The following is a 15,392-nucleotide window of genomic DNA, read 5'->3' on the forward strand; positions in this document are numbered from 1 at the left end:
ATGCAGCTCGAATACCTCTGGGTGTGGCGTAAGTCTAAATTCACTCACCTTTGAATTTGTACTGCCACTCTACTTTGTACTTTGTGAGTTGTATTTATTTCCTTGTCAACTTTAATATACAATTGTTAATTACGACATATTTCTTTGTTGCCTGTTGGTTTCACACCTAGAACTTTTACGAAGTGCTTTCCATTTTTCAACAACTTTGGAATGAACAGGTAACAACTAGCCCAAGCTCCCGCAGTTTCATATTGTAGCCATGGAAACAGAGGAGATCAGCATGTGTTTAATTACTTTGATTAACTGCCCTCAAAAAGTACGTATTAAACGTCTGTGTCATAGAATACCAGTTGGAACTATCCTCCGAAATAGATTCCATTTGGCGCTAGAGGAAAAAAACTGCGAAAATAAAATAAATGAACCTCTGAAAATCAGTGATGTGAAAAGGGTAGGTATGTTCTGCCCTGTTAGTGAAAGCATATTTGCATGCTCAGAGAGTCTGCAAGAAAGTTTCATTCTGTTTGATTGCTGTGTGCATTCACATTCAAAAATGTAGTAGACGCTTACTTAAGTGATGATACTAGGTGAGCAAACTTGTGTCAACGTACCCATGAAGATCTGGGGCGGAATAGGTCTTCAGCAACCCATGCTTGCCACAATAGGCGAATATGCTTGTCGTAAGAGGCCACTAACGCGATAGGGTGGTCAGGCTCGCTGACTTGGTTGACGCATCTCATAGGCTCCAATCGCTCTGCCTTTTTGAGTATAAGAAACAAATCGGATTAAACTACGTAAACTACATCAACCATTGTCATTTTTGTTCATGTGTTATTCGCTAAATGTGATCTCACTATGAAATACGCTTTCAGACATTATGGATGGGAAGTTGGCTCAGACTATCAAGCCTGATGCAGACCAGCCTTTGGCAGAGTATGGACTGATAGATCTGTGGATTGAATTCAGCCAGACTACAGGCCTCCATGCTGTTGATAAGATTAAGCCTATTTCGTGCAGACCGTTTTCGATTCGTGGGTAGGTATGGTTGCGTTTAACGAACAAGCCGAAATATTTAAAGACGAAATAAATAATGAAGAAACACTATTCTCATAATTATCTATGTGCACAATGTTATGGGAATATGTACATATTAAATTACTTTAGAAAGTTCCCCTTTAGGAGACAATATTTTATGCAGTACTACTACTAAAAGGAAAACAACTATGTCATGGATATACAGATCCATTTCACAAAGTAATGTCATACAGAAAAAAATGGTTATCTCAAGCAACATCATATACGTGGCAAGCAGTTGTGATAACATTGCAGGTTAACATTGGTCGTGTTTCATCTCAGTCCTGTAGCATTTCTTTAAAAAAGCGAGAACAGAGAAGGAGATAAATGCTGTCCTTGCCTTACTCCACCGTCGATGAGACACATGACAATACAGTATCATCACTTTTTTGTAAACCGCTTTAGCAAACTCTCCATATAATATCTGTTTGATTTTGTGCACGTTTCCTGTTGTTATTCTTTGTTTTTCTTATGCTGTTCTGGGGTTTATATTTCGCATTGCTTTTTTCTTTATATATACTTTTGTTTTTGTTTTGTTTCTATTTTGTTTGTTGGTTTGAGGTGTTGGGTTGAGGTGTGAGGTTACGGTGGGGATGTGGGGAGGGGTGTGGGGAGGGGGGAAGGGAGTTGTTTTGTAAAAATGATAAAAACATGAATAAGAAGACACCATTACGAGCTAAAACCTGACTTCATCGCTAAATTGTATCAGTTGACATGAATCATTTAGTCGCATGTTTTAAATGCTAGTCCAAGACATCATTACAAATTGCGATCGGCAGCTTGGTTTTTTAATACACAGTGTCACCCTTTCCAATAGACCGGTTTGATGTAGCTCATTTCAAACTTCCAGATTACGCACTTCCCAAAGAATTCACAATGTGGTCTTGTTTCTCCACTGTTAAGGCAATTTGGCACAGTACCGAATGTTCTTGTGTTCATTAAAGTTCCATTTTTCTTGGCTTCAACAGGTTGTTATGGAGTTTGGTCTTGTGTTCCACCACGGGGTTTCTCGTCTACAACCTTGTCGAAGAGATAGGAACCTACTATAGCTATCCAACCGTCACCAAGATCACACCCCAAATCAAACATTCAATCAAATTCCCTGCCGTCACTATCTGCAACAGATGCACCTTCAACAACACTCGCCTTGACGTTTACCCAGAAATGGAGAACTATTTTTTCAATATTTCTCGAGGAAAGACGAGAAAAGACTCATTTTCTCATCTAACATCAGATGTGTTTCAGAAACCGGTGTCTTTAGAATGGTTGAAGAACATGTCAATGGAAGGTTCCAAGATGTTGTTTAAATGTGTCTTTGGTGGTGACATCTTTAAATGTATGACTGACTTCCAACCTATTTTCACTTATGAGGGGCTCTGCCACACCTTCAACTTCAATGCCAGTAAAAGTGTGTTCATGGCAGGTGACGACGCAAACCTCATCGTCACTTTCAACATCAACCAGAACGACTACACCTATATAAACAACATGGCAGCAGGGATCAAGGTAAATAGCACCTTCACTAAGTAACTCTCGCGTAGATTAACTCTGTTTGAAAATAGTCCAAGCTAAAAAGTAAATATCGGAAGCTTTTAAGGCCGGGCTTAACTTTTCAGGTCCTAACTTGACACACAGAAGGGAGCAAGCTACAAAGACATATTTTATATCATTGGAAAGATCTCGAGGAGATAAACACGGAAAACTTATGTGCCAGTGTGTCCACGTGTTAATAAGCTCACAAATTGGCTCTGAAAATGCATTTCTGCAGAAATTTCTGGCAGAAAGTTTTATTTCTACAGAAATTTCTGGCAGAAAGTTTTATTTCTACAGAAATTTCTGTGATCAATCAAGTGATAAGCACTTAGCGTGATCAACTGATCTGATATTTTGGTACTAATAGGCGTTAAACAGGGAAAACGACATCATTTAAAGAAAGTCTATATTAAATTATATAACAATGGTGTTTAATCTTATTCAACTAAACTAATTCTGGTAGCGAAACCAAAATATCAGATCAGTTGATCACGCTAAGTGCTTATCACTTGGATTAAGCATGAAACTACCACTCACGCAGCAGTATCATTACTTATACTCTCTAATTTTGTTAAATTAAGATAATTAAGGTGGTGTGAATCTATGTTCATGTATCAGAGGTTTGAGTATGTGCGCCCGAGATTTTAATACATACAGGGAGAGAAAGAATTGTTCTATGTGTGATCGCAGGTATTTCTCCATCACCCGGACGTCCATCCAGACGCCAGCTCTACTGTCGTGACAGCTGCGCCTGGATCCTCAACATATGTTGCCATACAAAAAATTCAGGTGGGTAGGTTTGTTGTTTTTTAACATTGCACTCAGTAATACTCCAGCGATTCTGGCAGCGATATGTATATAACTGAGGCTGAAAGAAAATCCGGTGATCAACAACGTTAGCCCAAATCTACGTAATTTGGATGGCATGTGCCAGCCAGGTCCGAGAGCCTGACAAGCATGCGTTGTTGAAGACCAGTTGTATCCGGGATCTTCACGGGCGGTCCCCAGTACGGTGATTTACCTTCAGTTTTGGGGGATCTAGAGCCAGTGTTTATATTGTATTGTTCAAATAGTGGTAATAGTTTCCTTTGAAGGGTTTCTTTTTTTATATTATACACCCATTACTTTTCAATGTCAAACATGATTCCCGTCACGATATGACTCAAATATTGCCGACGTGAAGTTAAACATTAACTCACTCAATCTTAACAGGTGACATGTAAGTACAGGCGGGTATGTTTGCTTATATATTCTGCTTTTATAATATACTTTGAAACACGCTGCCATTAGTATAGAAAGCGCCGAGGGATCATCCTGGTTATGCAGCATGGAAAGTTGAGAGCTCCAGAGAAGAATTCCTCCAAACTATGTTGTCATAGGTGTTCCTTGAGATGTACGCATGCGTTCTGCAAGACATCGGTGATTAACGAAGCTTGGTTGCAGTTTAATTTGCGTTGTCTATGTGAATACTTGACACTTCTGTAATTTTTGTGCTTCTGCGATACCCTGCTGCTGTCGTGAAGGAATCCCACTGGGACTGTGTGAATCCCAGCTGACTTTTTAAACTATTGGTCAAACGGCTGCGGCCGGGATCAGTGGTTAAAATTCAAGATGGCGACCCAACAGCGACAGAATTCCGGACATGTGACACCGAAGAGTGAAATTAGTGACTGAAGCAGTCGACTGTGAACCTCGTCAAAACAGTTTTGTCGATGCTGAAAGGTTTCAACTTAAGCACAACGAACAATGTGAAACGGAGGGTGACGGTGCTCACAAGAAATCACAGGTTAAGGTGACAGTTCGAGGTATCAGTGCCAGTAATGCAGTCGGTCACGCGAGACCAGGCCCTCCCCTACGTAATTGAAGGAATTACGGCAAATTTGAAGGAATTGCATCTAAAATGTAAACAAACGCAGCCCACTCGCGAAACAATTACAGCGATATCGGTAGTTTAGGGGTACTAACATGAACACAGCGCCCTTATCGGAAGCAATGTCGGTAATACTTGAAACACGCTCGGCCATCTTCGGAGATATATTCCGTTCCGTGATTTGACGGTCGCGTCCTGAAACTCCCACATCAAAACATGGCGTAGCTGGAAGGAGCACCCGTCTCGGTCAGTTTTGTTTTTAGTTTCTACTGTTTTCATTTTTATAATTATCCATCTTTGGCCACCCATGTTGAATGCGTTTGGGTATGAGGTATTGTCAGAGCTATAGATTATTTTTGTAGGAAAAGATCGTCACTGCAAAAGAGCGTCATACGTCATGCCTCTAGGTGTTGTTTACGCCTCCGGGGGCATGACTTATGACGCTCTTTCGCATTGACGATGTTTTCCTAAAGAAAGAAGGGTGTTTCAGTCTGTTTGAGTGGATAAAAGACCAAGTTTTAGAAGATCGAGACTGATCAAGGTTGATGACCTTGGCCAGAATGCATCAGATGTCATTGGTGACCTGTTTATCGGTGATGATGACCACACATCACCGCCTGTCAACCAAGATCTTGCTATATTTGTGAGTGATGTACTGCAAAAAAAACCGGTGAATCGTGAGAAATTGAAAGAACTTTTCGTGCTTTTCGTGAAGCTGGTGTAATAGAGGAGATACGGTGTGAGGCGAAGAAATCATCTCGTACTTCAGACGTCAAGACATAACAACTGCAGGATATGCTTGCAAAACCTACAATGGAGAGCAATGTGTCGAATTCAGAGCTGGATGCCAAAACTTATTCTCAAAAGGCGAGAGATTCATTGCGGATCCTCATTGCAGTATAGCCAAATATGAACGATTCAAGACGGTAAGCCTTCCCTTCAAGAACTTGTGTCTCCCAAATCTTATCGGGTATGAACAACGATTTACGTATTTCTCTCTGCCTACCTAAATCCTGCTCAAATACAGTTAAGTTTTGAATATGTTCACCTATACTACTTATTCCCGAAAATAACAAGAAAATCTATTTCTTCTTATGTTATTTATCCGTTCCCCAAACTACCACTAAATCAATACAATATCCCCAAAATAACAAACAAAACATGGAAACTGAAGCTGGTCTTAGTACAAGACTTGCGATTGCAAGAAAACGTACCAGCTGTGGGCATCGGACGACTGACGATTTACTGCCTATGGTAGGCTTGTACGTATATATATCCGACATCGGGCCACGTGATTGGGGAAATCACGAATTCGGCCAATGCGCCCTCTTTGCATCTCTGCCCTCAAAATGGCGGAGCATGCAAGAAGCGTGACATCGTCTTGTCTTCCCAGATATGAGGTCCGCATGGACATAAACTTCTATACATAAAAGGCTACAAAGGTAGGTACTATGTCAGCCAATTACCCAACTACCCAACTACCTAACTACCTCATTACTTACCCTTTTTATACTTGTATACCCCGCGACGTCCACACATGTCCTCATCACTAATTAGGCTTTTTTGGATTAGGCTTTCTGGCTGACCTGAACAAACAAGGTCTCAGTTACGAGGCACTGAACACCGCAAGGTCAGCCTTATCACCCGTGATCAAGTTCAACAGTATGCCCTTGAGACAGCATAAAATAGTAGTTAGATTCACGAAGGGTGCATTTACTTTAAGCCCATCGATGCCGAACAGCTGTTACATCAGACTTGTCATCACCATGGACTCTCGACATGCATGCATGCATTTGGCCCCACAATTTCAGAACATTTCAAATACATGACTGACATTTGTTCCTAGTATCGTTACCAGACCCACCCCTACATGGCATTTGATGACACTGCTTGCCTGGACACAAACAGTCTTGATTTTGTGAATCCCCTGAAGTTCTACTCCCGCTATTCCTATGACCATTGCTTCATGGAGTGTGTTCAGCTGAAGGCATTTAAACAGTGTGGGTGTGTCGGACCTTATGTCCCAGGTATGTGTATTTGTTAAATGTTTACATCAGTTTATATGGAATACTGCAATACTACTGGAACGATGCAAGAACTCTTTTGAAGAACAGGTTAATATCACACAGATCTACGGTGTAGTGGAAAAACCAACTTCCGCTTTTATTACTCACGCTAAGCTCTCTCGACAAAATTCTTATATTACACATCCCACCTGTGGCAAATCGCAAGCATTGTTTTATTGATTTCCATTACAGTGGCTAGTCGTCGCTGCTCCTTAGTACAACTGCATACTTGTTACAATCCTGCTGTTAGTGAGTATATCGGCTGTTTACCCTTAACACGATGCCCGTGAAGATTCATTAATCTTCAGTAACCTATGCTTGTCATGAGAGGCGACTAATGGGACAGGGTGGTCAGGTTTACTGATTTGGTTGAAATAATCCCCCCTAATCAAACTGCGTAGAACGATGCTCATGATGATTATGACTGAACTGTCTGGTCTGCCTGGCCTCTGTGAAAGCTAAGTAAAATATACATGCAAGGGTCGGCTATCGTCACTTTAGAAAGTGCTTTATCTTTGGCAATTCACACTTCCGGTTTACACAAAATGAAATGACAGACTGGAAAGAAACGAAATAAGATTTCGTTTATTGTGAATACATTGATGGTCTAATCAATTGCATCAGGTGTGTATATTTCACAAGGACGTCTTGTTGTGGCTTAGACAAATCAACCTCAGTAAATATTGGAATAAACCACAATCAAAAGCTAATCTTGATTTTCTGTGGAAATATCAGAGTCAAGGCTGTGGTCTCCCGGTTTGGTAACAATGGGTTCAAAATGAGACATGCCTGTTGCAGAAACCACAAGAACGTGTTAGGCATGTTGGTTTAATGTATCTTGAAATATCCAAAATCGTGTAAATATTGCTGAATGCACGTTTCCTTTTACGAGGATCGTTGTCCAAGAATGGTACCTTCGCGAAGGAGTGTAGGTGTCTCAGCGAGTGCGTGTTCGACAGGTACACAGCCCAGGTGTCCTCCAGTTCCTTCCCCGCCGACAAATGGGAATCTTCGCTTCTCAATGAAACGGGGGCCAAGAACAGGGAGAGTATGATGTATGAACTCCACGTTCTCCACACTCTTACTTAATAAAGGTTAAAACAAGTCATGGATATTTTTATTTCCGCAGATGGATTGGACAGGGATCCCTTTTAGGGAACACCTGGTCTCATCATCATTTAATAGTAATTCATAAATAAATGCTCATTATACAAAGGGAATGGTTCTGTATACACCCTGAGATTTAAGCCTTATGTTTCAGTCTGAATGAATTTCGCCCGGATTCCCCAAAATACTTCATAAAAGCTTCACGTTTGATGTTATAAAATTGTGCTTCAAACATGGTGGTTTATGGTTTGAATTGCAGGTTAATCTTGACGTTGATCAAAATGTCATTGACTTTACTCCCAAGAACTTAATATTTGTGTATAACTATTTGCCCATGTGTGTTATTCAGAGATAACTTTTTGGAACTGAAGGTGTTTTACGACCAGATGATGGTGACATCCGTCACACAACTACCTCAATATACTGCTGCCTCTCTGTTTTGTAAGTATGCAATTGCTGAAGTTCCCCTATACCATAAATCCTGGGACGGAGCACGATTCGACCTGGAGCGTCTGGATTTAGTGTTCAAAGTTACGTCCCTTTTGCACCATGTGACATTCTACACCATATGACATTCTGCGCCATATGACAATCTGCACCATATGACATTCTGCACTATATCATGTAGCTGTGATGCGCTTTTCAGAATTGTGATACGTCAAGAATCACGACGTAGATGTTGATGTGATGGTGTTGTTGTTGCAGCCAGTGTCGGGGGTCAGATGGGACTGTGTCTCGGAGCCAGCATCCTGACAGTGGCAGAGATCGCGGAACTCTTGGTGTTCGTCCTCGTCTTCCTCTTCGACAAATGTAGAGGAAGAAAAGCTCGTAACAGAATCAGCAACTGGTAGACAGAGCAATTTCCCTTCACGTGCATTACAGAATATATCTGTCATGAAGAAATACGTTTCTATACAACGTCCCAACACGAGTCACTCTGGTTGTTGTTTGCTGACTCAGCCATATTCCTGCTATATGACAGAGATCTGCAACTAATACAGACTGGACCACACCATCCAGTGATGAAAGTATGAGCATCGATCTACGCTACTGGCCATGGGATACAATGACATATTAACCAAGACATATGGGTTGCATTGTGTTAACCCATGTTTTCATGAGGTCATCCTGTTCAAGCCAGGATTGAGTAGAAGATACTGTTCTTAACTATCACCAGTCTGCCTATCTATCAAAGCACTATGAATCACTTTGGCAACTTCGATCTATGTCTCCTCTGTGAACCAAACCCAAGACTTACAGTGTTCCCAGAAATTATTGAGAAAATCTTTGTTTTTTTTCTAATGATGCTAAGATTGGAAAAAGGGCTTTCACTATGCACTAAGCATACTAAATAAGGGAGACAACTCTTGAAGGCTTAGAAGGCAGCTCATTACGTCAAGAGTTATCTCCCTTGTCTGAGCAGACGGCTTCCTGTGTTGACATGGCAGAATTTACAGCAAGAGAGAAAAGAAAGCTCATTCTAGATGATTTTGAAAGGGGTGAGGCTGATGCTAAAGTGTTAGCTTGTAGACATGGTATTCCTCTGTCTACAGTATACAGAACTTTGAAGAATATTCAAACAGGAACCGGGATAGAGCACAAAGCAGGGGCAGGTCGGCCTAGGAAATTCTGACTTGGGCAGATTGTGAGTAGGGGCAAATTGAAAAGTGTTGAGAACATCAGAAATGAAATGATTAGCAGAGGAAGTCCTCAGGTATGCAATGAAACAGTTAGGCAGGAATTACAGAGACTTAACTGGGTGAAAAAACGTGGAATTCCCTCGCCGTTGATGAAAAATGCACAAAAGGAAAAACGTTTAAACTGGTGTCGGGCTCATGAAAATCAAGATTGGGATAATGTTTTCTTTTCGGATGAAAGTTCTGTTTGGCTTTTCCCTAATTGTGTGAAAATTTGGACCAAAGATACTGTCAAACCTATCTACCAGCGACCAAAACATAGCCCGAAGTTTCACATGTGGGGTGGCATATCGGCTCGCGGAGTGACGCCATTGTGTGTTTTCACGGGAAACTTGACAAAAGAAAGATACGTTGACATTCTAAATGGTCACCTTCTTGCGACAGCACAAACATTATATGGAGATGATTGGATTTTCCAGCATGATAATGACCCAAAACACACTGCGCGCTACACAAAACAGTGGTTGTCGGGCGAAAATGTTCAAGTTTTAGACTGGCCCAGTTACAGCCCAGACCTAAACCCAATTGAGAATGTGTGGGGAGTCATGAAGGACAGAATAAACCAAAAGGGACTGAGAAATATTGAAGATATGAAGGCCGAGATGGTCCAATATTGGGATACCCTGTCACACGATTACCTACAAACTTTGATGGGTAGTGTGCCTAGGCGTATTCAGGCATACACTGCTGAGCGAGGAGGTCTAACAAAGTACTAAAACAAGACTGAGACTGTAAAAGGATGATGTTTTAACATGTTTATGTAAGTAAAACGCCAGAAGTTAATAAAAGTAATGAGTTACATGACGCAACATGATTCTCAATAATTTCTGGGAATACTATAGATGGTTTGGGAAAATCATTTTGCTTCAATGCAGCAACATTGTGGAATGAACTGCATGCTGACTCGAAAACAATCTCTGCACTTTCAAAAGGACTTTACGGATCTACCTGTTTAGCAAATTTAACAACAGTCTTACCTGCCCGAATACAAACTTTGTGAAATACTAGTGAACGCTTGTAAGCGCTATGATCATTCACCTAAAGAATATAGGATAGCGCATTTTCTGGGCTAAAGTTCATGAATCACAAGAGGGGTTTAGAGGGGGTTACTCTACCCTGATAATAAGTTCAATCTTCAAAGCCTTGTACAGCTGTATATCTCACGTGGAAGATTGTTTTATTTGTAGATCTTACCAAAGCAGTGGGCTCAGTTGATTGGAACAAATTATGGAAGCGACTCACCCAGCAGTACCTGATGGAAAATTCTATTATAATGTGAAATGAATAGTTTGCTGATGATGTCATCATGTTCTCAAGTACAGTTTTAGGGTCTACAAAAACAAATGACCTTACTTAAAAGCCATTTCCTTGAGTTTAAGTTTAATGTAAATGCAAATCAAACAAAGGTTGTTGTCTTTAAGAATGGCGGTAAACTATCCAAATCAGAAACATGGTTTTGAAATGGAGACTATATGTTGTAAGAGGATATATGTCTAGGTATCCATATTGCCAGTACGTTAACCATGGTATCACCAAGGTAATAGTTCTGCTTTACAGGGACGAAAATTCATATGGGCATTTACAGAAACTTAAAGTAATTGAGAAACAGATTTCACAATGTTTGATACAAAACTTAAGCCAAGTTTCTTACACTGGGCAGCGGTCTGGGGAGGTTCTCGTTTGGAAGCATTAGAAAGGGGTCACTTCTACGCGTGTAAAAAATCTAGAAGATAAATTAAGTACCTCAAATATGATGATCAATGGTGAATGAGGTCGAGCAGAAAAAAGTTATTAAATACCGGGTGGTGCTCTTGAAAATGTTTCTATCATGATTTTTCCAAGAAATGTTATGATATGTTTGTTTGATACTTATGGAAAATCAAATTGGGCAACGAATGTAAGAAATTAACAAATTCATGTTTATAGTGGTTTTATAGTGATGTATTTCTGTCACTAAGTATCACCTGCCACGAGTCATTTTATAATGCTTTTTCACAAAGATTGTAAGATATGTACACTCAGACCTGGAATTCATCTTTAACATAGTCGCCCAAATCCCATTTTTACAGCATTTTTGAATTTGTGTTAAATACAGAACAATACCTCCACGATACTAATTCCAGAAAATGTGTCGTTTCAACATTTAGATATAGATGTTCTTCAGAGGTGTTATAATCGTCCTAGAGAAAAGGCGACTATGCTTGTCGTAAGAGGCGACTAACGGGATCCGGTGGTCAGACTCGCTGACTTGGTTGACACATGTCATCGGTTCCCACTTGCGCAGATCGATGCTCATGTTGTTGATCACTGGATTGTCTGGTCCCGACTCGATTATTTTCAGACCACCGGAATATTGCTGTGTGCGGCGTAAAACTAAACTCACTCACTCCAGAAAACAGATTTTGTGAATTTTGTACATTAAAAGTAATTGAAGAGGAACTCGACGTTTTGCTGGTATGTTCTTACTACACTGATTTAAGGACAAACTATCTACCTCAATATTACCATTCATATCCCTACCACGCCCATGTAATCTTTACCCGTGAAGGTCCCGTGGTAGAATCTGTTAATGAATTCGAATAATACAACTTACATTCACATAGAAAACAACGTTTGCAGATATTGGGATTATTGTTATCAGATATGTATTTATTCAATACCGGAATATGTATGTATGTATGTATGTATGTATGTATGTATGTATGTATGTATGTATGTATGTATGTATGTATGTATGTATGTATGTATGTAATATTTATTTCTCTTATATATATATTTATGCATGTATATATATAAGGATAGGTGAGCAATACTAGTTTATAGTCCCGCATTACCCTTCCAGTGTGTTTTTTGCTTTTGTTGTTGATGTTGTTACTGTCGTTTTTCTTTGATTAAATTGTTTGAAACTGTGATTTTATTCCTTGTAAAAGTGTGTAAACCTCAGTACATCATGAAATCTGGAAGGAAGTTCAAGATCTCCCGATTCTGATGACAACGACAACGACAACAACAACAACAACAAGTGATATCTATCTATGTTGCTGTACGATTGTCCTTGTCCTGCTAGGCGACTCTGTTGCCCGGCAACTGAGGCTGGTTCGATCCCCGGTCCAGTCATGCCAGAAGAAGTTCATAGACGCTACTTCCTGTTTTCTTGAAAGACGCTGGGCAGTAAGGGAATAACATTGATTCGTCCGCTAGGAATTTGTGTTGTTTCTGAGTGAAGTATCAATGTTGAAATTGAGACTTGTCCCACTTAAAATCGACGTTGACCAGCAAAATGAAAAGCACGCTGGCACGCACATGGATGAAGATGACGTTTAACACAGGTTTGTTCCCTGCTCAAGGCGTAATACACGAGTCGATTTCTGTACCGAAGGAACAGAGTTTGTACCGTAATACACTCTTCAAAACCAGAAACGCAAGCGATTTTGAAATGACTGGACTCATGTAGTTGCGGCAATTACAATACACATATACTATTTCTTTGCAAAACATCATATTGTAAACAACTTCCACATCAAAACGCGGCAGTGTTTATTGTGTCCCTTGTGTTAAAAGCCTTGGAAGAAATATTCACCAAAATGTCACCAAGAAAATATACAAAGCAAAATGCACGTGCAAGTAAGCAAGTATGTATGTGGCATCGGTCACTATAAAAAGGCAATCGTTGTGTTTTGTCTTGTATGCTGAAGGGGGAATCATCACGATAAGACTGAGTGCCGCCAAGATAAAACTGCCACCTTTCAACGATCATTAGAGCACCATATCTTGCCTTTGGGATCGTTTCCAGCAGACCAAAATACGCCCAAGATTGCCCGCGCTGTCCTAGAGTTACCACCTAAACCACTGACCACTGCATCCACTGCACCCCCTGCATCCACTGTTCACTGTCAGCAGTGCCGGGGCCCATAGACCTTACATTTATATGTCACAATGTGAAGGTATTGTGAAGTTAATAATTCTGTGTTTCGAACAGGCCCCTAGTAACAGCTCTTGAGCTCAGCTCTTGAGGAGTCATCATGAACATAACAGTGTACCTTACAGTATTTATCATTTTCTTGGGATAATACAGTGAGGTTCATTGGATTTATATTTGGATACCTACTTCACTGGTTAACACTATTGAATATCTGCTGGACATAGCATTAACATGAAGCTATGAGTCAGCTCAAAATCAACTTAACTCCGTTGTAATTCATCTAAGTGACTGTCCAATAAATCACATGTTAGTAGATCCTATACAGTATTCTTTCATAGAGAATACAGTACATGGTGTCCATGACGTTTTGGGAAGGGGCGAGTAACTCATTCAGGTGAAAATACAGATTCTGATTGCACCTCAACAGCAATAAAATACTACATTGTTTGATGAACACGGTGATGCTGTTTGACAACACATATATTGTCACGTATGGCATCTTTTTCAAAATCTATGATCAAATCGTAAGTGAATCCCTCATATCATCACAGCTTTCCTAATAGAACACGACTGTGTACAACATTTCAAATCAGTGAATATAAGTATATAATACGAGTGTAACTTGTTGCTTGATTAAACATAAATATATTGTTGAAATGTGATTTTCAAATGTAATTATGGTATCACAAAACTTCTCACCTTGAGAACCCATGAAAACTCATGTAAATTTCACATTAATCCGACGTATTTTAAGTTTGTACAATACCCTCATGTTCTTGTGGTTAAATCAACTGATTAACCAACCATTAAGTATTGGAATAAATATAAGCCTTTATCAAAGTCGCCTCCAAAACATTTTGTCTGTAACACAGTACTCAAAGAAAGCCTTCTTCTTGCAAAACTGGGTCAATGCATCTCAAGGGCTGCTGTTCTGCTGTAAATACGTATTGTGATATTTCAGCTTAAACTATGCCGTTTGTAAATGCGACTGACATGTTATATGTGATATATCATTGTTTTTATTTAAATACCTTTGTAAGCTGAGATTATTGCTACACACCTGACCAAAGTACTCCCTGTCCGTTGAGATGATTTAGTGTCGCACATACCTGATGCAGGTACGAGGGGTTGTCTGGTCATACCCAACATTTCCGGGTAGCTGATGTGATGATAACGAATTACGAGTGATGTACCCTCGATGTTTGTTTAAACAAACATCGACGGTACATCTACCCATGGGCCCCGAGGGAACATTGAACAACGTATCTATCTTACTGAACACCTCAATGTTAATTTTATTTGAAGCACGAGACAAATATTTTCGTAACCATCGCTAGATTTTACAGACAAGAAAAACAGATTTAGAGTTATCTCCTTTCCATCAATTTGCATTCGCGAAACATCGGTATTTTCCCTACATCATACGTGATTTAATGTCATACAAGATAAAGAATTACTACCATGAAGTACCGAATAAGTTCGGCATTCCCGGCGGGGTACATAGCAATGTTACTCTTGTCAGCGGGGTACATTGGAAATAGTATAAGAGCGTTCATCCTATCAGAAAGCGACATTAATGTGCGAGGTAATATAAGAGTCATTTGACCCGTTCAGTGTATACCTTTTAAACAAAATAAAACATTGACATGAAAACAATGGATGCACAGGGCTTAATTGTTTTTCACAGGAGAACACTGTGTGATATCTAGTGTTCTGCATCAAGGTAGGTGTACATTCCACTGACATGAACTTAAAAGTCAATGCTGTTCTCCCTTATTGTCAGTCATAATGTATGAGTCAAAATCGAACAGAATTCACACCAAACACATAAACCAGGCAATGTCAGGGGAAACAACTCATTCCCGAAGACTCACCGTTGCTATGTTATACTGCCATTTATACTAACATAACATTTACCTATTTACAAAATTTACCTATTTTCCTGTTAATCTGTAGTTCCCCATCCAAACATCCTTTCCTCAACTCACGTATACGTAAATACATCTCTCTTATATCTTCTTCTTCTTCCATTTTATTTTACTGAACATGCTTTTAAATGCTTTCTGCGTCCGTAAAAGACTTTTATCATAGACGTCATGAGGATGTGGGTATGGATAGCTCACAAG

At 39.9% G+C, this 15,392-nt stretch overlaps 1 protein-coding gene across 1 annotated transcript; it reads left to right on the forward strand.

Moving 5' to 3' along the window:
• The first annotated feature begins 874 nt into the window (after positions 1 to 874).
• Positions 875 to 8,644, forward strand: LOC137271884 (acid-sensing ion channel 2-like). The gene is made up of 8 exons (XM_067804270.1): positions 875 to 1,032; positions 2,040 to 2,577; positions 3,295 to 3,393; positions 6,321 to 6,501; positions 6,733 to 6,789; positions 7,433 to 7,595; positions 7,997 to 8,088; positions 8,353 to 8,644. The coding sequence occupies exons 1-8, from the start codon at positions 875 to 877 to the stop codon at positions 8,496 to 8,498; spliced, it is 1,434 nt and encodes a 477-aa protein (XP_067660371.1). The 3' UTR covers positions 8,499 to 8,644.
• The last annotated feature ends 6,748 nt before the right edge of the window (positions 8,645 to 15,392 follow it).

This window comes from Haliotis asinina, chromosome 2, assembly GCF_037392515.1.
Source record: "Haliotis asinina isolate JCU_RB_2024 chromosome 2, JCU_Hal_asi_v2, whole genome shotgun sequence".
Classification (NCBI taxonomy): domain Eukaryota; kingdom Metazoa; phylum Mollusca; class Gastropoda; order Lepetellida; family Haliotidae; genus Haliotis; species Haliotis asinina.